The sequence below is a fragment of the Hippopotamus amphibius genome, chromosome 1, assembly GCF_030028045.1.
Source record: "Hippopotamus amphibius kiboko isolate mHipAmp2 chromosome 1, mHipAmp2.hap2, whole genome shotgun sequence".
In the NCBI taxonomy this organism is placed as follows: domain Eukaryota; kingdom Metazoa; phylum Chordata; class Mammalia; order Artiodactyla; family Hippopotamidae; genus Hippopotamus; species Hippopotamus amphibius.
This window is the reverse complement of record NC_080186.1, coordinates 187,331,970-187,355,237: the sequence shown is the minus strand read 5'-3', so window position 1 is coordinate 187,355,237 and position 23,268 is coordinate 187,331,970. Positions and strand designations below refer to the sequence as shown.

At 35.1% G+C, this 23,268-nt stretch overlaps 1 protein-coding gene across 1 annotated transcript in view; it reads right to left on the bottom strand.

Moving 5' to 3' along the window:
* Window positions 1-1,072: 1,072 nt before the first annotated feature.
* TMEM232 (transmembrane protein 232) overlaps window positions 1,073-23,268 on the bottom strand; it is a 229,781-nt gene continuing 207,585 nt past the window's right edge. The window contains exons 12-13 of the mRNA XM_057720062.1: window positions 4,993-5,086; window positions 1,073-1,279 (exon numbers count right to left, since the gene is read on the bottom strand). Of these exons, the coding sequence (XP_057576045.1) occupies window positions 1,073-1,279; window positions 4,993-5,086 (301 nt within the window). The remainder of the gene's footprint in view (window positions 1,280-4,992; window positions 5,087-23,268) is intronic.

Genomic DNA, 23,268 nt, shown 5'->3' with positions numbered 1-23,268 from the left:
GTCAAATTTAACCCAAAAGTGTGTGATTTTTTTTTTTAAATCAGTTGCTAATATTTTGAAATTTAGCAACTTTTATTTTAAAAAAGATTGAGGGCATCTTCCTGAAAGACTAGATGATCCCACCTTACTGGACACACGCTGTGGAGTGTAGCAGAGTGGTGGGAAGTTTCTTTAGATGGAGTAGGTATTCTATAGCCATGTCACTAATTTATGTGACCTTTCTGACCTGGAGGCCATTTGAATTTGACATCCTGATAAAGTATCTGTCTCTTGAGTATCACCAAGTCACCTGTGCAAAACTGAGGTGTGGCTGCTTATCTTTTTTAGAAAAGCAGTGTAAAGCATCATAAGAACCCCACTCCATTGCTCTCACCCACAGATTGAGAGTGTCAGAAGACGGGAAGCACCATTTTTAAAATGACTCCTGACTGGATGACTCCCTCCAGTAAGTGCTTCTAGGACCATGTAAATCCATTCTCATAACCTCAGCTGGCAAAGAAAAATCATTGTCACTCAGAAGGCTCCTCTGGTATCTGTTAAAGATGACCTCATCCTGAGATGACTGGCCTGTCCAGATTTGTTTATATACAGCAATTTATTGAATTCAAGCTCCTGACATGTGGTTTGATTTGGCATAGACTGGCTATGAAATACAAATTCAAGCAGGGGCCTTGCCTCTTTTCTTAGTATAATAGTTATTATAGGAGTATCAGTTGGTATTCATTGCATTTTCAAGAAATAGTTCTTATTTGTGACTCATTAATAATTTGCAATTCATTTTCATCTAACTGTCCAATGAATATCAATACTATGAGAATCATTAAGTATGTGTATAATCACAAGATAAGGGTCAATTAGCTCTAGCCATATTCTTGAAAACATTTAACTAGTCAAATACTTCACTCAAATATAATTAAGAGCTAACTGTTAATTTAGGACTAAAATATGACTATCAAAGAACCTGCACCAGGATAAACTCCTTTCTAAGAAATGTTACAGGTAATTAAGAATTTTTTCCTCAACTGTAGCTATCTTGGTCTCTTTCATGCAATGAATTTCTGGCATATGGACCTCAGTTTTGGGGGGTTATTTTCTTTTCTGACAAAATTACGTCAGTCCTAGGAGGAAGCTCATAGGGTTTGGTTTGCTTGTGGAGTTTCTCTTCTCTTCTCTTCATAATTTCTCCAAAGCGATTTTTTTCCTGTAACTCTTTATCTTTCCGTTCTTCAGCCTCACATATTGCATCTTCCTTTTGTCGCATCTTTAGCTCTTCCTGCCACTGTTAGAGAGAAAGTGTCATTTACATATGATTTTCCATGAAAAAAAATCAGTTTAGCTTCTCAAAATGCAGATTCTTATCTCCAATTATTCTCTTAGTTTTTCTCACATATTCTTCAGGAATTTATACTCTACCATACTGGAAAAATATAGAAGCCCTCTATTAGAAAGTGTATAAGGCCCACAAAAAAACCAGAACTCCCCCTTAGCATTTGTAATAATACTAAGCCAACAATCCAAAAAAAGAGATAATATGGTTTACATTTGTATATACCAAAGGAATTTCCTTTCATCATCAATATTGGTATTTACATGATGGCATGGAATCCTAAAATGAAAATTCAAGCCAAAGCAAAATAAAAAGAAAAACCAAATTAAAATGAAAGGAGGTAAAAAGAGTGATATTATTTATTACTTACGAGATTGAAAATGAAATTAGTGGGCAAAGACTAATTTTGCAACAGGCCAGTAAAAACACTTCTAAGGAATTCATCTCAGTTGAGCATGTTATTTCATGACAATAATACCATTCTTTGGAGGCAGGAGTAGTAGGAATAAGTAATTGGAAGTAATGATAGCAAATCAACCAAATAATCATGAGGACCTTTTTTTTCTAGTAAAGGACGTGGCAAAAAGAGGTGGTAGTCACCTCGTCAGGCCAGGTGAAAAGTTCAGGGCAAATGACCCCTAGCAAGAAATGTTAAAAATTCCTAAAGACACTACCTGCATTGCTTATTTTGTCATCCTCAGCCCATGCACACTCAGAAACGACCAGACTATGCTTAACAACCCATCAATTAACTTATACATTTCTATATACCAGTGCTGGGAATTATGACTGTCATCTGTCATCTGGGATATACAGATATTCACAAGCAGAATTACACCTCAGAATCCACAACTCATCCATCAGCTTTCCAAAGGCAATAAATATTTTAAAAATGTCAACACACTCAGATTAAATGTTAAACAAAAAATCATAATAAAATCATATCCACTTTAAAAATTTCCAGTTAAACTTTAAAGACATAAGAAATACAAAAGTTTCCTGCACTTATCTTGAGACTGTTTCTACACACAGTTATTACTCATATAAGGTTCATTTCTCAGAAGCCATTTTTACATGAAATATCCAGAAAATTGAGGCAAAATATCCAGAACATTCCAGCACAAGCTGAAATTCATGCCTTGGTTTAATCCACAAGTTCTATGACATACAATTTTTTCTCATATAATAAACTAGGTAATAATATTAACTGTTTGACAAAACCGCCAATTTTGTTACAACATAAAAGTAGTAGTTGGTGTAATAATGACAGTATCTATAAAGAAAGACAACCAATTTACCCTTTATGAGAAATCTCAATGTATCTCATGACTCTGATCTTTACATTGTGAAAAATCAACAGAGGATTAATTCTTAAGAACTCTCAGTAAAAGAGAATTCTCTGGTTTCCTGAAGAGCAAGTATAAAAGCAGTAATGGGGTATCATGTTGCTAATGACCAGGAGGCAGCTCTTCCTCTTTTAGTCCCTTGTTAGAACTTGGCTTGGCTGGAATTCACCATAACATTATAATCCTTCTATTTGTTAGCCCCCCAAAATGTAAATTTTTCTTTCCCATTTTTTTCTCTATTGGCTATGACAAATTCAATTTGGATAAAGCATTGTCTTTACTTTTATTTCCATTATCATCAATTGTGGCAGCCAGGAAGATACAGATATGCTTGAAGTTGATGGGGAAGAGAAGCACCATACTGCTTTATTCAGCCCATTCACTCAGGGATTCAGTCATCACGCTATGGAGTACCAGCAGTGCACAAGGTACAATACCTTCATATCTGCTGAACAATTAGGTATCTGACCTGTTCCTTACATATCAGGGTCACTTGATAAAATTCAATAAAATTCAACAGCTACACGTAAAACTGTAGCTGTATGTTTGTTTCTTGTCAGTTCTACAGATTCCACCTTCCCTCCCCCATTCCGGTTAGTAATTATAAGCCAAGAAATTGAGCAACTATGACAAATTGACAAGAAAAGTAGATTTGAAGTCCAGGGATCTGGTTTTGTATGTAGACTTGGTCATTTACTAACTGTAAAACCTTGGACAATTAACTGAACTGTAAAGCTACATTCTTCTTATTGGCAAATGTTTTACAGAGTTGTTGTAAGGATTAAGTTAACTAATTTAAGAGCATTTTGTAAAGTGTGAGATGTAAGTACAAAGCACTATAGTTGAGGCTATCTCAAAGGAAATGGTGTATAGATGAATACTTTTTAAAATGTGATATCCAGAGAAACTTTCATAAACCTCCCAACATCAATACGACCAAACTGCTAAGTATATGATTAGGCTAGCCACAGATCAAACAATTTGGGTCCTGTCCATTCTCAAACATTTTTGCAGAAAGGATTCCTTTACCCGTCTATATAGAGATTAATGGCAGTGATTGCTTAGATACTTGCTTATACCCTCAGAAGCAGGAAAAGATGATGGTTCTTAGGACAGATTTCCTAGCCTCCTCTCTATCACTCAAAGCAACGTCCTCTGTGATTAAACACATTGGCCTAAAGAGACAAAGTGATTAAAATCTTTTGAATCTTTCAAGGGTAAATAATGGTAAGGCAAAAGATTTTTATTCTGTTAAGGAAACTATACTGTGTGTGTGTGTGTGTGTGTGTGTGTGTGTGTGTGTACACATTGGTAACCTGCTATTTTTTGTAATATATTCCAGATAATTTAGTTGCAGTGAATGATAAAATTACACTTGCTGCAATTTATGAACCATTAGGAATTTTTTATAATGCCCTGTACATATGATATAATGGTTTAGCATAAATGTTATTAGTGAATAAAATAACAATACTATGCTTCTCATTTTGTGATTCTAAGGTATTGCTCAGTTTCCAAACTCTGGTACTTGTGGCCATTGCTAGGGTGGCTTAAATATTGACTATGTGCTAAATAGCTATTTAATGGGATTAATAAATGAAATAACACTCTTTATCAAAATATCACTAATTAAAAGGAATGTAAAAAATCAACCATGGGAATATAAATACAATCTGAGAAATAATACTGAACTGATGATAAAAATAATTTAAACACATTTTATATGCTATTGAATCCATATTGTATTCAAAGAAAAAACAAAAAGTGAATACTCTCTCTCCTACTCCAACTCTACTCCTAAAAAGAAATAGTCATAAAATGACTTGGCAAGAAATTTTTGATTAAATATAGCTCAGTGGATTAAAATATGTTAAGTAAATGGCCCTGTATTGTCACTGCTTGTTTAACTGATACCAAAAACAGAATGATTAAAATCTTTCTAATATTTCAGCGGTAAAAAATGGTCACTGAAAATTGAGTCAAAAGATTTTTATTCTGTTATTAAAACTACACTACAGAAGAAATCAGTGTTCAGTGTTCAACATCAGATTCTTGTCACAAAAACATCAGTACCAACTCAGGAAATAGGATAAGGATAGTATTTTATAAATGACAGAAAGCCAAATTTTCTATAACCCAATGAAGGCACTGAGGTGTGTAGATAGTACAGTAAGATATAATTCAGTTTGGCAAATCTCAATCATGGTTCTACTTTTGAGTTCCATGTGTTGATGTTTCTGTCTCAGAACTACACTTTCTGATTCAGAATGCCTTTAAAGAACAAAGCTTTTGCTGCTAGTTTAAGAAAGTCAGTCTTACGTGATGGTCAATGATTCTTGCCAATTCTTTGTCCGCCTTGGTGAAAAAATCTGGATATGGAAACAAGGGGATTTCTGGCATAGAAGAATTTTCCCTTCAAAAGAGCACAAGAACAGATTCAATATTAGGTATAGATATTCTTCCTCCCCACAATATACACATTTGCAAATCCTCATTATTAAGCATTTTGATTCTATATTAACACTGTATAGACTACTAGATATTAGCTTTTAGTTTCTGTAAGACATTTGGGTTATTAAAACTGACATTTTTGAGGGTAAGGCATGACGTATAGAATGAGAGCTAGAAAATAATAAAAAGGCAATCTTCTCCTAGGAGATGTAAATACTACAGCTGGTCAGTAGCAAATGAGATGCTAGTGTATGAAAGGCTTAAGGAAGCCTGAATGGGGATATGAAAGTATCCCCCATGATGCTGTATACAGCCCCATCACCCCGGAAGTTCTGGTGGAATTCTAAGCCTAAGAATTTGATCTAAGATATACTACCAAAAAAAAAAAAAATGCTGTGACTTCAATACTTTTCTCAAGTCTTTGTCTGCCACAGTTCCAACTTTAGTAATACAATTCAGCAACAGCTCGATGGAAGTGTTGGCAGTACAAAGCTAGTGGAGATTTAGTATTAAACTGTCCACATAATAATTACATTATTAAATTTATTATGAAGAAATTATTGTGAGCTCAGAAATATATTATGCAACAAAATGGTGGTAGAGAATTTGGTTTTGAAGGAGAGAAAGTGGGTTTAAAGGAGAAGCTCTCAGCAAAGAGTTTAAGGAGAGATATAGCTGATGAAAATTTCCATATTCAAAAAAGTCTGATCAGTTTTTAAGACTATAATGTCTAATACGCATTTTTTTAAGTTGTTGCCTATACCCTTTTTGACATGCTTCTCTCCTATCACTAGGTTGCTTTATGCTGCACTAAACACTTCTCAAATCCTTCCATTTATCTTTATCTCCACCATCATTTTCCTAGTCTAAACCTTTATCTCTTACCTGTACCAAGGCCTCCTTTTTTATTATCCCTGCATCCACCATGCCTTACCCATTTTATTCTTGTCTCTACACAGTAGCCAGATTTGTTTTTTTCCAAAATAGAAAGTGGATCATGTCAATCCCTGACTTCAAGCTCTTCAATAATTTCCCATTAACTTTAGGAATAAGATTACATTTCTTGTTGAGGAAGCCTGTTTAAGGGGCTTGCATGGCTTCTCCAGACTTACTTCTTTCTCTCCCTTCTTGGCCCAGGTCTATGCATGCCTAACACATGAGTTTTCTGACAGTTGCTGTGAAGTGCCCGACGATTGTTTGCACATGCTGTCACCACCCCTTTCTCCAATGTCCTTCTCCTCTTCCTCTTTCTCTGATGCCGGGCTGGTTATTGCCTACTTTTCCTTTAGCTTCTCAGTTCAAGCCCACCACCATAACTCTGCCATGGGCCTTTCCTTCATCATACTTATCTCAGTTGTAACTTTATGTTTATCTGTGAGCCTGTGTGAGTTTTGTTTTACTGACTAGAATATGACCTACATGATTGTGGAGACTTTTGTTTGTTTGCTTATCGTTGACTCCGCAGTGCCCGACAGTGCCACTAGACACTGAATGAATGTGTGTATGTTTGGTAAATTACTGAATGAATAAAGAAAAGTTGTGATATGTTTTAATCCCCTTACATTTCAGGCCATCAATAAGAGTCTACCCCACAACACTCTTAGGTCAGCAGAGCAGTGTCCAGTAGAGCAAGAAGATGACAATCTCAAGAGCTAAATCATTAGAGTGGGGCTAATAGCAGGGATTCAATGGAAAATAACTCAAGTGACAGGTGACCAGGGAAAACATACGGAGCTCTCTCCTAACCCATAAGATTTACAAGTATTCTGGGGCAGAAGAGCAGTGACATCCCACTGTATGTAGAATAGGGGCCCATAGCCATTCTATTGAAATATTAAAGGAAAATATGATTCTAGAATGCTGGGGAGTTAGGGGACATCTGGGGGCTGAGACTTGGGTTAACTATAGTCATTCAACAAAATCTGGGCACTTCTGACATTCAAAGAATTGTGCTAAATGCTGTGAAAAGATACATGAGACAGAACTTTTAAATTAGTTAAAGGTGTTCAAGCAAGTTGCCTCAAATTCCTTCTTGAATTACAAAATTTTCAAGAAATGCATAACAATATAAATAATGTTAGAAAGCCTTTAAAATGGGAAGGTTAGATGGATATGCTTATACACCTGATTTCTAGTTATCTCAGTGGAATACTTTGCATTGGAAAAGAAAAATGTATAAATAACTATAATACAACATGAGACATGAGAGAGAAATATTCAATGATATAAACAGAAAAATGTAGTAAAATGGTTAAGAAACAGGTTCTAGACTCAGATCTCTAAGTACATTTTCATCCTGCCACTCAGTATTATTTATCACTCTGTTCCTCAGTGTCTCCATTTTTAATACAAAAAAAAAAATAGTACCTTCCTTGTTACGTATTTATGACGATTAAAAAGGGATAAGATAAAGCACCTTTGATGGAGCAAATACTAAACAAGTTTGAGTGATACTATCCTTGTCATTATCATCATCAAAAACATTCAGAGGAAGAAGCCATGGCTTTTAGGTGGTACTAAAAGAATAAAAGAAAAGAAAAAGTAATGGAAGACCAAAAAATTAAGATGAGGCTTAAATGAGATGTACAATTCTAATGTTTGGAATTAAATGGGAAGTAGAGGAAAACCTTCCCAGAAACATGGTGTATTACAATCCTAGGTCTGCCATACAAATTACCACAAATTGATAGTCTTTAAAAAAACAGAAATGCATTTTCTCACAGTTCTAGAGGCTGAAAGTCCTAAATCAAGGTGTTGGCAGCATTGGTTCCTCTGAGGGCTCTGAGGAGAATGTATTCCAGGCCCCTCTTAGCTTCTAGTGGCTGTTAGAAATCCTTAGCCTTCTTTGCTTGTAGACACATCACTCCCATCTTTGTCTTCAAATGTCCTTCTCCTTCCGTATCTCTATATGCCCACGTCTTTTCTGTCTCTCTCAGGGACACAAAGACGCTGTGGATTTAAGGCCCATGTAACCAAGGCAGCCTTAACTTTCCCTAAAGCTAAAGCCTGACTAAAGCTTAGACAGGCTTCTTGCTGACTCTATGCCCTGATCTCCCTTGTCTTAGAGCATTTACTGTAGAAAATTTGCAACTAAATTATTTCTCTTCCCCCGACCTTTTGCCAATTTTATCATGCAGGAACACCTTTCTCAAGGACCTGGGAGCTATCCCTTTAAAATAAAAATCATCAAGAAAGATAGTGCTCCTATCTTCCAGTCTCTGTGGGAGAGTAGGAATCAAACTTAGGTGACAATTAGCAAACACAATGACCTAATCACATTGACCAACCTCTCCTCTAACATCCTCCAATATTTTTCCACTAGCTCACCTCAGCATCAACTAATCCTCCTGTCTTGTTTCAGGGGAGTTAAGTTCAATCTCTCTCCCCTATTGCAAGACTTGAATAAAGTTTTCTTTTCCTGTTTAATTTGTCCAGTAAAACATTTCTCTTTGATACACCCTAATTCAAGATGATCTCATCTTGAAATCCTTATCTTAGTTACCCAAATAAGGTCACACTGACAAGTATGGGGGCCTAGCACTTTAACATATCTTTTGGAGGACACAATTCAACACACTACAGATGACAAAGCAGGAACAAAAATTCAGATGAAGGAAACAAAGGACTTATTTGGGGAGAAGCACATAGACTGAGAAGGATAAAACCTAGAATACATTTGAGGGAAGAGTAGGTGACTCATTTATTCACTCTTTCATTCATTTGCTTAAACATTTATTGCAGGAGGCATGTTATCATAAGGACTGAGAAGAAAAAAAAATTTAATTTAGATACTACAGTTCAGAAATTCAGAGTTCATATGAGAGGTACACATGTAAAGAGACATTATAATACATTGGAAAATTGCTGTAAAATAGGATTCTGTGGTGTACAAAGGTGGGAGGTGACATAATTTAACTTAGTCTGAGAGTAAGAGAAAATTTCCTTAATGAGTTATGTACAGTTTTCCCAATAGGATGCTTACAGATTGGAGAAAAGACACATTTAGGACACATTCATTTTTTTAAAATATCAAGGATAAGAAATGTACAGACATATTTTACAAAAAGAGAAAAAAACACACACAAAAAACACAAAACAAGGGATAATACTGTTCTTTGTACAGAGTTAGTTTTTCAAGTCCCCAAGCTCTTCTGAGTACATAAAGTATAGAGTGAGCATCCCTTTAGAAGGTATTCCCAGGAGTCTGTGGATTCCCATGTCTAAGGCCTCTTTAATCCTGCATCTCACACTCTGACCTAATCAATTCAGCAGGTAAAATATTGCTTTTATCTCAGGCAGACTATAATAATCTTTGGAACTACCAAATGGGGGGGAGATACTATATTATTGAAACAAACTGCAGAACTATATCCTTGTTTAGCAATTGAATGACTTGATCCCTTATACCACTTTATTTGAGAGAAATTGAACACCCACAGACTCATTGGTTGGCATTTTCTCTAGTATACTTTATTTTCATTTTTGAGGCTCAACATGGACATATGATCCTTAAAAATGTCATGAATATATGACCTTTCACTGATTCCAAACTTAACTTGTTTCAAATAATTGTATACTTTTTTTTTTTTTTTTGGAAGTTTAAAGTTTCATTACTTGGCTACTAGAATACTCTCTTTAACCAACTTCCTTCCTCAAAGACTTCCACGGTTCCACTGCAGTTTCTTCTTTCTCTTTCATCTTTATCGAGACATAACTGACATATAATATTGTATAAATTTAAGGTGTACAACATAATAATTTAATACAGGTGTGTATTACAAAATGATTACCACAATAAGGTTAGTTAACACCTCCATCACTTCACATAACTACCACTTTTGTATGTGTGTAATGAGAACACTTAAGATCTACTGTCTTGGCAATGTTCAAGTATTTAATTCAGTATTGTTAATTATAGTCACCATGCTGTACATTAGAGCTTCAGAACTTAGGCATATTAAAACTGTAAGTTTGTATCCTTTGACCAACATGTTCCCATTTCTCCCTTCCCCCAACCTTTGGCAACCACCAATCTACTCTCTGTTTCTGTGAGTTCTGCTTTTTTTTAAGATTTCACATATAAATGAGATGATACTGTATTTGTCTTTCTCTGACTTATTTCACTAAGCATAATATTCTCTAGGTCTATACATGTTGCTGCAGATGGCAACATTTTATTATTATTTTTTATGGATAAGTACTATTCTGTTCTATTTGTATACCACATTTCTTTATCCATTCATTTGCTGATAGACACTTAGGTAGTTTCCATGTCTTGGCTATTGTAAATGATACTACAATGAACATGGAGGTGCAGATATCTTTCTGAGATATTTATTTCATTTCTTTTGGATATATACCCAGAAGTAGGATTGCTGGATCATATGGTAGTTCTATTTTTAATTTTTGCAGAACCTCCATACTCTTTTCCATAGTGCCTTCACCAATTTACACTTCCACCAACAGTGCACAAAAGTTCCATTTTCTTCACATCCTTGCCAACACTTCTGTCTTTTGTCTTTTTAATAACAGCCATTCTAACAGGTGTAAGGTGATAGTTCATTGTGGTTGTTAGTAATGATTAGTAATATTGAGCACCTTTTTGTACCTGTCAGCCATTTGCATATCTTTGGAAAAGTGTCTATTCAGATCCTTTACCATTTTATAATTTAACCATTTGGATTTTTGCTATTGGCATGTATGAATTCCTTATATATTTTGAATATTAACTCCTTATCACATAGATGGTTTGGAGATATTTAATCCCATTCCATAGGTTGCCTTTTCATGTTTTGATTGTTTCTTTTGCTGTGCAGAATCTTTTTAGCTTGATGTACTCCAATTTATTCATTTATGCTTTTGTTGCCTGTGTTTCTGGTGCCAACTCCAAAAAATCATTGCTAAGATCAATGTCAAGATGTTTTCCCCCCTATGTTTTCCTCTAGGAATTTTACAGTTTCAGTTCTGATATTTAAGTCTTTAATCCATTTCAAGTTAATTTTTGTGAGTGGTGTGAGATAGGGGATATTTCATTCTTTTATATGTGAATATCATCTGTTTTCCCAGCACCAATTATTGAAGACACTATCTTTTCCCCAGTGAGTATTCTTGGCTCCCTTGTCAAATGTTAGTTAACCATATATGCATGAATTTATTTCTGGCTCTTGATTCTGTTCCATTGGTCTATGTGTGTGTGTTTATGCCAGTACCACACTGCTTTGATTACTTTGATTACTATAGCTTTGTCATATAGTTTGATATTCGGAAGTGTGATGCCTCCGGCTTTGTTCTTTCTTGGAGTTGCTTTGACTGATTGACGTCTTTTGTGGTTTCATACAAATTTTAGAATGGCTTTTTCTATTTCTGTGAAAAATTTCATTGAAATCTTGATAGGGATTACATTGAATGTGTAGGTTGTAGGAACATTTTAACAATATTAAAAACTTATGATCCATGAGCAGAAATTATCTTTCAATTTATTTGTCTTCTTCAATCTTTCATCAATACTTAAAGTTATCACTGTACAGAACTTTCACCTTAGTTAAACTTATTCTCAAGTATTTTTTCTTTCTTTCAAATTATGTCATTGTCAGTGTCTAGAAAAGTGACTGATTTCTGTATGTTGATTTTTTTTATCCTGCAACTGTACTGAATTCATTTAGCAGTTTTAATAGTTACTTGGTGGATTCTTTTGGGTCTCCTATATGTAAAGTCACATCATTTGCAAAAGAGACAATTTAAGTACTTCCTTTTTGACTGGAATGCCTTTAATTTCTTGCTATTACCTAACTGCTATTACTAGGACTTTCAGTACTATGTTAAGTACAAATGGAGAGATAGGATAACTTTCTCTTATTTCTAATATTAGGGGAAAAGCTTTCAACCTTTCACCATTGAGTATAATGTTAGCTGTGGGCTTATCATTTATGTCCTTTGTTATGTTGAAGTATGTTCCTTCTATATGCAATTTATTGAGAGTTTTTATTATGAAAATGTGAAAATTTGAATTTTCTCAAATGCTTTTTCTTCATCTATTGAGATAATCATATGGCTTTTATTTTTCATTCTATTAATGTGGTGTATCACATTTATTGATTTACATATGTTGAACCATCCTTGCATTCAAGGGGTAAATCGCACATGATCATGGTGTATGATCTTTCCAATGTATTTTTTTTAATTTTCTTTAATCAAAAAAAATTTATTGAAGTATATTTGATGTATAATATTATATAAGTAACAGGTGTACAATACAGTGATTTATAATTTTAAAGGTTATACTCCATTTATAGTTATTATAAATATTGGCTATACTTCCTCTGTTGGATAATATATCCTTGTAGCTTATTTTATACATAATAGTTCATACCTCTTAGTCCCCTACCCCTATCTTTCCCCTCCCCTTTCCATCTTCCTACTGGTAACCACAAGTTCATTCTCTGTGAGTCTCTCTCTATTGTGTTATATAGTTTGTTGTATTTTTTAGGTTCCACATATAAGTGATATCACAAACTTTTTGTCTTTCTCTGTGTGACTTATTTCACTTAGCATAAGATCCTCCAAGTCAATCCATGTTGCAAATGGCAAATTTTCATTCTTTTTTATGGCTGAGTAGTATTCCATTGTGCATATATAGCACATCTTCTTTATCCATTCATCTGTTGATGGACACTTAGGCTGCTTCCATATCTTGGCAATTGTTAATAATGCTACAATGAACATTGGGATGCATGTATTTTTTTAAATTAGTGCTTTGTTTTAGTTTTTGCTTCCATTTTTTTGGATATACACCTGGAAGTGGAATTGCTGGGTCATACAATAGTTCTGTTTTTATTTTTTGAGAAACCTCCATACTGTTTTCCACAGCGGTTGCATCAGTTTACATTCCCAACAACAGTGTATGAGAGGTCCCTTTTCTCCACATCCTTGCCAACATTTGCTCTTTGTGTTCTTTTTGAAGAAAGCCATTCTGACAAATGTGAGGTGATATTTCATTATAATTTTGATTTGCATTTTCCATATGATTAGTGATGTTGAGCAACTTTTCATGTGCCTGTTGGCCATCTGTATGTCTTTTTTGGAAAAATGTCTATTCAGATCTTCTGCCCATTTAAAAATCAAGTTGTTTATTTTTTGATGTTGAGTTGTATGAGCTGTTAATAGATTTTGGATATTAACCACTCTTATCAGTCATGCCATTTGCAGATATTTTCTCCCATGCAGTAGGTTGTCTTTTTGTTTTGTTGATGGTTGATGTTTTTGTGCAAAAGCTTTTAAGTTTAAATAGGTTGCATTTGTTTATTTTATTTCCTTTGCTTTAGGAGAAAGAACAACAACAACAAAAAAAAAACATTGCTACAATTTATGTCAAAAACGGTTCAGCCTATGTATTGCTCTAGGAGTTTTATGGTTTTCAGTATTACATTTAGGTCTTTACTTTTATTTTTACATTTAGGTCTTCACTTTTACATTTAGGTCTTTAATACATTTTGAGTTTATTTTTTTATATGGTGCTAGAGAATGTTCTAATTTCATTATTTTACATGTAGCTATCCATTTATCCCAGCATCACTTTTTAAAGAGTGTTTTTTCTCCATTATATATCCATGCCTGTTTGTAATAGATTAGTTTAGCATAAGTATGTGAGCATTTCTGGGCTCTCTATTCTGTTCCTTTAATCTATGTGTCTGTTATTTGCTTACTGAAGCTTTGGAGTATAGACTGAAGTCAGAGAGCATGATTCCTCCAGCTCTGTTCTTCTTTTCTCAAGATTGTTTTACCTATTCAGGGTCTTTTGTATTTCTGTATACATTTTAAAATTATTTGTATTAGTTCTGTGAAAAATGCCCTTAGTATTTTAACTGAATCTGTAGACTGTCTTGGGTAGTTTGGCCATTGTAACAATATTAATTCTTACAATCCAAGAACATGGTTTATCTTTCTATCTCTTTGTATCATCTTCAGTTTCTTTCATCTGTGTCTTACAGTTTTCTGAGTACATGTCTTTTACCTCCTTAGGTAGGTTTATGTCTACATATTTTATTATTTTTGAAGTGATGGTAAATGGGATGGCTTCCTTAATTTCTCTGATAGTTTGTTGTTAGTGTATATTAATGCAACAGCTTTCTGTGTATTAATTTTGTACCCTGCAAACTTCACCAAATTCACTGATGAGCTCTAGTAATTTTCTGGTGGTGACTTCAGGATTTTCTACGTATAGTATTATGTTATCTGCAAACAGTGACAGTTATACTTTGCTTTCCAGTGTGGATTCCTTTTATTTATTTATCTGATTACTGTGACTTCCAAAACTGTTGAATAGAAGTGGCAAGAGTGGGCATCCTTATATTGTTCTTGATCTTAGAGGACATGCTTTCAACTTCTCACCATTGAGTATGATGTTAGCTATTTGTTTGTCATGTATGGCCTTTGTTATTTTGAGGTATGTTCCCTCTATGCCCACTAGCTGGAGAATTTTAAAAATATATGGATAGTGAAATTTGGCAAAAGCTTTTCCTGCATCTATTGAGATGATCATATCATTTCTATTCTTCAATTTGTTAATGTGGTGTATCACATTGATTTGCAAATATTAAAAAATTCTTGCATCTCTGGGATAAATTCCTCATGATTATCATGTCTGATCCTTTTAATGTATTGTTGAATTCAGTTTGCTAATGTTTTGTTGAGGATTTTTGTGTCTATGTTCATCAGCGATATTGGCCTGTAATTTTCTTTCTTGTGTGTGTGATATCTTTATTTGGTTTTGGTATCAGGGTGATACTGGTCTCATAGAATGGGTTTGCTCCTTCCTTTGCAATTTTTTGGAATAGTTTGATAGGTGTTAATGCTTCTATAAATGTTTAGTAGAATTCACCTGTGAAGACATCTGGTCCTGGACTTTTGTTTGTTAGGAGTTTCTAAATTACTGATTCAATTTCATTATAGGTAATTGGTCTGTTTATATTTTCTATTTATTCCTGGTTCAATCTTGGGAGATTGTATATTTCTAAGAATTTGTCCATTTCTTCTAGGTTGTCCATTTTTTTGGCACATAGTTGTTCATAGCAACCTCTTATGATCTTTTGTATTCTGTGGTACCACTTATAACTTCTTTTCCCTTCCTGATTTTACTGATTTGGGTCCTCTCTCTTTTTTTTTTTTCTTGATGAGCCTGGCTAAAGGTTTATCAATTTTGTTTATCTCTTCAAAGAACTAGCTTTTAGCTTCATTGATCTTCTCTATTGTTTTTTAGTTGCTATTTCACTTACTTCTGCTCCAATCTTCATGATTTCTTTCCTTCTGCTACTTTGGGTTTTGTTTTTACTTCTCTAGTTCCTTTAGTTGTAAAGTTAGGTTGTTTATTTGAAAATTTTCTTTCATAAGTAAGCTTGTATTGCTATAAAGCATCCCATAGGTTTTGGATCATCGTGTTTTCATTTTCATTTATCTCTAGGTTTTTTTTATTTCCCCTTTGATTTCTTTAGTGTTCCATTGGTTGTTTAGTAGAATATTGTTTAGCCTCTAGGTGTTTGTGTTTTTTTTGCAGTTTTTTCTTGTAGTTGATTTCTCGTTTCATAGCTTTCATAGTGTTGTGGTCAGAAAAGATGCTTGATATGATTTCAATTTTCTTAAATTTACCAAGGCTTCTTTTGTGGCCCAGCATGTGATCTACCCTGGAGAATGTCCTTGTACACTTAAAAAGAATGTGTATTCTGCTCCTTTTGGATGGAATGATCTATATATATCAATTAAGTCCACATGTATTAATGTGTTTTTTAAGGCTTGTGTTTCCTTATTGATTTTCTATCTGGAGATCTATCCATTAATGTAAGTGGGGCATCACAGTCCCCTACTACTATTGTGTTACTGTTGATTATTCCCTTTATATCCATTAATTTTTGATTTATGTATTTAGGTGTTCCTATGCTGGGATGCATATATATTTACAATTGTTATATTTTCTTCTAGTTTTATAACATTGTATTTGGAAAAGTTACTTGGTATGATTTCAGTCCTCTTAAATTTGCTAAGACTTTTTTGTGACATAACATATGATCCATCCTGGAGAAGGTTTCATGTGCACTTGAGAATAATGTGTATTCTTCAGCTATTGGGTGGAATATATATATATATTGGATATATATATCCACTAAGTCCATTTGGTATAAATTATAAAAAGTTCAATGTTTCTTTTTATGTTTCTGCAGAATGTTCTATCTATTGTTGAAAGTGAGGTATTGAAATTTCCTACTATTATTGTGTTGTCAGGTTTTCCCTTTGGTTCTTTTAGTATTTGCTTAATATATTTTGGTGCTCCAATGTCAGATGCATATGTATTTACAATAGTTATATCCTCTTAATGAACTGACTCCTTTGTCATTATATAATGACCTTCTTTGTCTCTTGTTACAGTTTTTGACTTAAAATCTATATTTTCAAATGTAAGTATAGCTACCTTTGTTCTGTTTTTTATTTCATTTCCATGGAATATCTTTTTCTACCCCTTTATGTCCTTAGAACTGAAGTAAGTCTCTTCTAGGCAGCATATAGTTGGGTCTTTTTTTTTTTTTTTTCAATCCACTCAACTACTGTATATCTTTTGATAGGAGAATTTAGTATGTTTACCTTTAAAGCAATTATTGTTGGATAAGTATGTACTAAACCCATCTTTCATTGTTTTTGGCTGTTTTGTACTTCCTTTGCTCTTTTCCTCCTCTCTTGCTGTCTTTCTTTGTGAATAGATGCTGTTCTGTATTGGTATGCTTTGATTCAGTTCTCTTTAGCTTTTGTGTATCTACTGCAGGCTTTTGCTTTGTGGTTACCATGGGGCTTCTATAAAACATCTCATTAATACAACAGTCTAGGTTAAGATGATAACCTAACTTTGATTGTATACAAAATTAGATCTTCAATAGAACTGTCCATTAATACTTCAGTAGCATTTTTCCCATTTTAATTTTAATCCAGTATTCATGGAATATCCAGGAAACATGGATCATTCTGGAAACTATCATATTCTTAGAGACACATTTAATCATGACCCCACCCACACATATTTAATATGTCATATATCTTTAAAGCAGGAGGTTTAAAAATAATTTTCTGGGCACATGAATGGACAATTATTTCAAATAATGTTGATTTTCCATTTGGGAGGGATGATTGGTTCAAGTGGTGAATTGTATCTGAGTGTGCTTGGACCATTATTTTTATTTTCTTTCATCATAAGTAGCTTGCCCAAATAACAGAACCCCAAGATCTTAGCTTCCTATAAGGGACAAGATTTAAAGCAGAGATATTTATAAGAAAGTTGTACAAAGTTAAAAACAACAATAACAAACTAACATCAAATAAATCTCCTTGGCTACTTTTAAACAGTAGGTTAGTAAAGAAAGAGTTTATTCTCAACTTGACTATTACCATTACTTGGCCCCACATTAAAAATATCTGGAACCTATTTAGTTGCTATTGTTTTGTAGTTTCTGCATTTTTAAACATCTTATGGATATTGTCTGCTCAGTGACAGTTTAAAAATTGTTCTATTCTCACCCCTCCAACATCTTCAGCCTGGACAGTGATCCCATTTCTTCCAGGCATGAAGAACTGCCAGTCAAGGGAGGCTCCAGGGTCCTTAGGCTTCTGCCATTCCCAATGATCCCGTCTGTCTCAGACATCAGCTTTTACAGTTTGTCTCATTTTTCCTTGTGACTATTGATCTAGTGGTTCCCATATACAGTGCATGCTGGAAAGTTTCAGGTGTCACTTTCACATTGAATAGAGCTTACAGAGCAACTAAGGAACTCAAATTCATGGATTTTTGAATTTTAATTTCTTTTCAGTTCACTGACTTAAAATTTCTATGACATGTTCACTGAAACAATTCTTCCTGCATTTCTAGGTACAATATTTTGCAGTCCTGAACCAAGGATAGTCCTCTGCTACCCTAGCATTCTGGATTCATCTTCTATTTCAATTTGTCTATAATCTTCTAAATCAATTTAGTCACTAGAGTCTGAAGTCTTTTCATTAACCTAACTTTAGACACAATCTGTATGGTTTATGATGTGATTGACTGAAAGATGCCAAAAGACATAGTAAAAGAAGGTTACGTTTCTTTCAAGACAGCTTATAGAAACTTCTGGAGATGGTTTCACAAAGCAGGAGAAAATATAACATGCCCCAAGGCAGAGGTATGGTTCCAGAAACACCTTTAAAACAAATCTGTAAGGATGAGTATGAGTATAGTTTTAGTGAGATAAGGGTTCTTAAAACTTAACTGAGTACATGTATCAAAGAGCTCTTTCAGGGACACAGGTTGGATGGATAACAAGTGATAACGTCAGTTTTGAACATGTTAAATTTAAGTGTCTTTCTTACACCAGTTGGAACCTGCTAGGCCTGCTGCATCACTGTCATACTGGGAATATTCCTGGTCCCTGTTCTCTGTTGGAGCCAATGTTTCCTGATCACTGTTGTCTGTTTCTTTTTCTTGATTTATTACTTCATTTGTGGAAAGACTCTTAAGAAGACATGATGAATAGAAGGTAAATAATATAAAAATGTCTTTATTCTACCCTCACATTTAATAAATTGAGGCAGAGATATATTCATATGTTATCTGAGCTCTATCCAAATTGAATAACAACATAGAGTTAAATTTTTTATATGAACTCTTATCATCTATTTTCCAAACATTATAAACCAAATATATTTAACTACAAATAGATACTTATTGTTCTAGAGTGGATATTATTGTCCTTCAGTGCACTGAGGCGATTGCACCACTGCCTTCTTGTTTCTGATGCTGGTTTTTGTGGCATCTGATGCCAGCCTGATTACCAGGCATTTGTGTAGCCTATTTATTCTCTCTGGAAGTGTATTATTTATTTATTGCTAATTTTCTCAGTAGACAAATGCTGACATCACAATTAACAAAACAAATGCTTATTTCTTGCTTACATAAAGTCTGATAACGTTCATTAAGAGTTCTTCATCTGGTGACCCAGGAATTCAGGCTCTTTCTATCTTGTAATGCCATCATCTCAACATGTGGCTTTCATGCTCACTTTGATAGAAGAAGAAAGACTTGGGAGAAAAGACTCTAGTTTTTAAGTGCTTTGGCTCAGAAGTGTCATGTCACTTCTGCTCATGGTACTTGGCAAAAAAAATACATGATTCTAACCCAGGGTTTCTAAACTTTGGCCATATTGACATTTGGACTAGATATTACTTTGCTGCTGGGGGTTATCCTGTGCCTTGTAGGATATTTATGAATGTCTGGCTTTTGCCCACTAGATGGCAGTAACACCCTTGACTTGTGACAATCAAAAGTCTCTGTTAACATTGCCAGGGTCTCCTGGGAGATAAAATCACTCCTGGTTAAGAATCACTACTCATCTAGCTGCAAGAAAGTCTTCTGGGAAAAACAAACATGAAATGTTTTATGATTGCTAATGGTTCTCTTCACAGGAAGTTTTAAGCTTCCTTTTTCCTTAGTTTTTCAATTTTCACAAAGAAGTGTATGGTAGACAGATTTCCAAGATGGCCCCCAGTAGTCCCCACCTCCTAGTAATCACGCCCTGTGTATTTCTCTCCCAGATGACTTGCTTCTAACCAACAGAATATGACAAAAGTAATGGGATATCACTTCCATGATTAGGTGTGACTTCTTGGCAAACTCTCTCTTTTGCCTTCTTGGGATTTATGCTACGGCAAATCATTGGAAAGGCCTATAAGGCAAATGACTAAGGATGGTCTATGTCCAAAAGCCTGCAAGTTATTGAGATTCTAGTCTAAAAACCCACAAGGAATTAAATCCTGCCTAATTTGTGAGTAGTATTGGAAGTGGAGTCTTCCCTGGTTTGCCTTCAGATGAGACCCTAGTCTTGGCCAACACTTTAACTGCAACCTTGTGAGAGACTCTGAAGCAGTGAGCTCAGCTAAGTTATATCTGGATTCCTGACTCAATGAAACTGTGAGAAAATAAGTGTTTTGGGGTTTTTTTTTTTTTTTTTTAGTTGCTATATTTCTTAGTCATGTATTACAGAGCAATGGGTAACTAATACAAAATGCCTCATGGTAGGTCTTTTCAAATTTATTTTTTGAGCACTATGTGGGCCCCTTAAAGGTATAAATGTGTGTTTAATTCTTCAAATTAAAAGAAAAACTTCATTGATAAATAACTCCCCCTTTGTCTTTTTAGCCCTCTACCCTTGAATTCCTTTTATTCAATGTTAGACCTCCAGAACTGTGTCTCTCATTTTATCTTCTTGTTCCCATTTTTCTTCTGTCTTTATTATACTTTCTAGAGGTCCCTTAAACTTTATCTTCCAAACCTTCTGTTGAATTTTTAGCTTCCATTATTATGTCTTTAATTTCTGAGAACACTTTGTCTCTCATATTATTCTATAGCCTTTTTCATGGATGAAAAATTTTTCATTTATTTCTCATAAGATAATTATTATAGGTTTTTAAAAACTTTTCTTCTATTCTTCTTCACTGTTTCAGTATTCTTTGAGTGACTTTTACATTTTATTTATTTCAGATTGTGTCTATTACGTTGAAGTCTTTTTTCAAATATTTGGTTTATTTTATATCTCTAACAACTTTATTGAGGTATAACTAGCAAATAATAAGCTGCATAAGTTTAAAGTAAATAATTTGATACACTATGACATATATATTATGCCCATGGAACCATCACTATTTTCAAGCAAATTAACAATCAAATTTTCCTCATGCCCCTTTTCCCAATTATTCACGATGAAAAGCAAAATAGTAAAAAGGCAAAGGGAAGGTATGGGTGGGCTGTTGGGGCTTATTGATTAATGGCCCTCATCATGGAGTGACGGGGTAGTGATTATATTAGTTGTCTGTTACTGAATAACAAATTTCCCCTAAATAAGCAGCTTAAAACATTCATCATTTCAGTTTTTCTAGGTCAGGAATTTGGACCTGGCCTTTGGATTACAGTCTCTCAAAAGGCTAACGATCAAGATGTTGGCAGAGGCTGCAGACATCTCAAAGCTCAACTCGGGAGAAGGATCCACTTTCAAGCTTATTCATGTGATGGGTGGTGAGCCTCAGTCCTTGCTGCTGTTGGTTTCTTGCCACTCGAGACTCTTATTGGGACAATATGAAAGATGATTTCCCTCAGAGCTACTGAGTGAGAGAGAATCTCTAAGACAGAAGCCACTGTCTTTGTAACCTAATCTTGGAAATGGCATCTCCTCACTTCTGTCATATTCTATTCATCAGAAGTGAATCACAAAAAAAAAAGTAGGCACACTCACAGACTCTGATGGTGGCTGCCACATCTGTGTACAGGAAGCTGGTTGCCACTGCAGCTGCCTTGGATTGTGGAGGTTGTGTCGGCCCCTCAGCTGCCAGGTGGGAAGCCAAAGGAAAATTTGCAGATTCCAGGCACATGAACCTGATATCTTTGGAGGGCACACTGGGTGACTTTGGATTAAAAGGAAAAATACCAGGAGGCAGGAGACAAGATGTGTAGAAGGACTTGAGCTAACCTCCCCTCAGGAAAACATCAAAATCAAAACTAACTTCTGTAGAGCCACTGATAAACTACCAAAAAACATATTCTACACCCAAAGAAAGCAGCAGCCACGAGATGGAGTGAGAGTTCTGAGCTCCATATCAGGCTCCCAGCCTGGCAATCTTGAATCCAGAGAAGGAGCCCCCAGAGCTTTTAGCTTTGAAGGCCAGCAGGGCTTGAGTGCAAGAGCTCCACAGGACTGGGAGAAACAAAATCTCCATGCTTGGAGAGAGCACACAAGATTTCACAAACACTAAAACCCAGGGCAAAGCAGTGACTCCATAGGAGCCTGGGCTGAACCTACCTGCAGACCTTGGGAGGGTCCCCTGGGGATGAAGGAGTCAGATGTGACTCACTGTGGATGAAAGGATAATAGTGGCAGAGGCCCCAGGAAATATTCACTGGTGTAAGCTCCCCTGGAGGTCACCATTTTGGCAACAGGACCTGGTCCTACCCAACAGCCTGCAAGCTCCAGTGCTGGATGCCTCAGGCCAAACAACCAACATGGTGGAAACACAGCACCACCCATCAGAAGACAGGCTGCCTAAAGTTGCCCTGATCCCACAGCCACCTATAAACACACCACCTGGCATGGCTCTGCCTAACAGAGGAATGAGATGCAATTCCGTGAATCAGTGGCAGGCACCAGTCCCTCCCACCAGGAAGCCTGCAGAAGCATCTGAACCAATTTTGTACACCAGGGCATAGACACTGGAAGCAGCAAGGACTATAATCCTGCAGCCTGTGGAATGGAGACCACAAACACAGAAAGTTAGATGAAGTGAGACAGCAGAGAAATATGTTCCAGACAAAAGAAAAAGATAAAACCCAGGAGAACAAGTCAGTAATAATGCTAAAGATGATCCAAGATGTTGGAAAAAGAATGGAGAGAAAGACCAAGAGGATACAAGAAATGTTTAATAAAGACCTAGAAGCTTTAAAGAACAGAGATGAAAAATACAGTAACTGAAATGAAAAATACACTAGAATCAATAGCAGAATAAATGAGGCAGAGGAATGAATAAACTGGAAAACAGGTGGAAATCACTGCTGTAGGACAGAATAAAAGATGAATGAAAAGAAATGAGGACAGTCTAAGAGACCTCTGGGACAACATTAAACTCAACAACATTTGCATCGCAGGGGTCCCAGAAAGAGACTAGAGAGAGAGCCTAAGAAAATATTTGAAGAGATAATAGACAAAAACCTCCCTAACATGGGAATGAAACACACATTCAAGTCCAGGATGTGCAAGAGTTCCATATAGGATAAACCCAAGGAAGAACACATATTAATCAAATGGGCAAAAATTAAAGACAAAGAAAAAATATTAAAAGCAACAAGGGCAAAGCAAAAAGTAATATACAAGGGAATCCTCATAAGGTTATCAGCTGATTTTTCAGTAGAAGCTCTGCAGGCCAGAAGGGAGTGGCACAATATATTTCAAGTGATGAAAGGGAAGAACCTAAAACCAAGAATACTCTTACCCAAAAAAGGCTCTCATTCAGATTTGATGGAGAAATCAAAAGCTTTACAGACAAGTAAAAGCTAAGAGAATTCAGCACCACCCAACCAGCTTTAAAATAAAT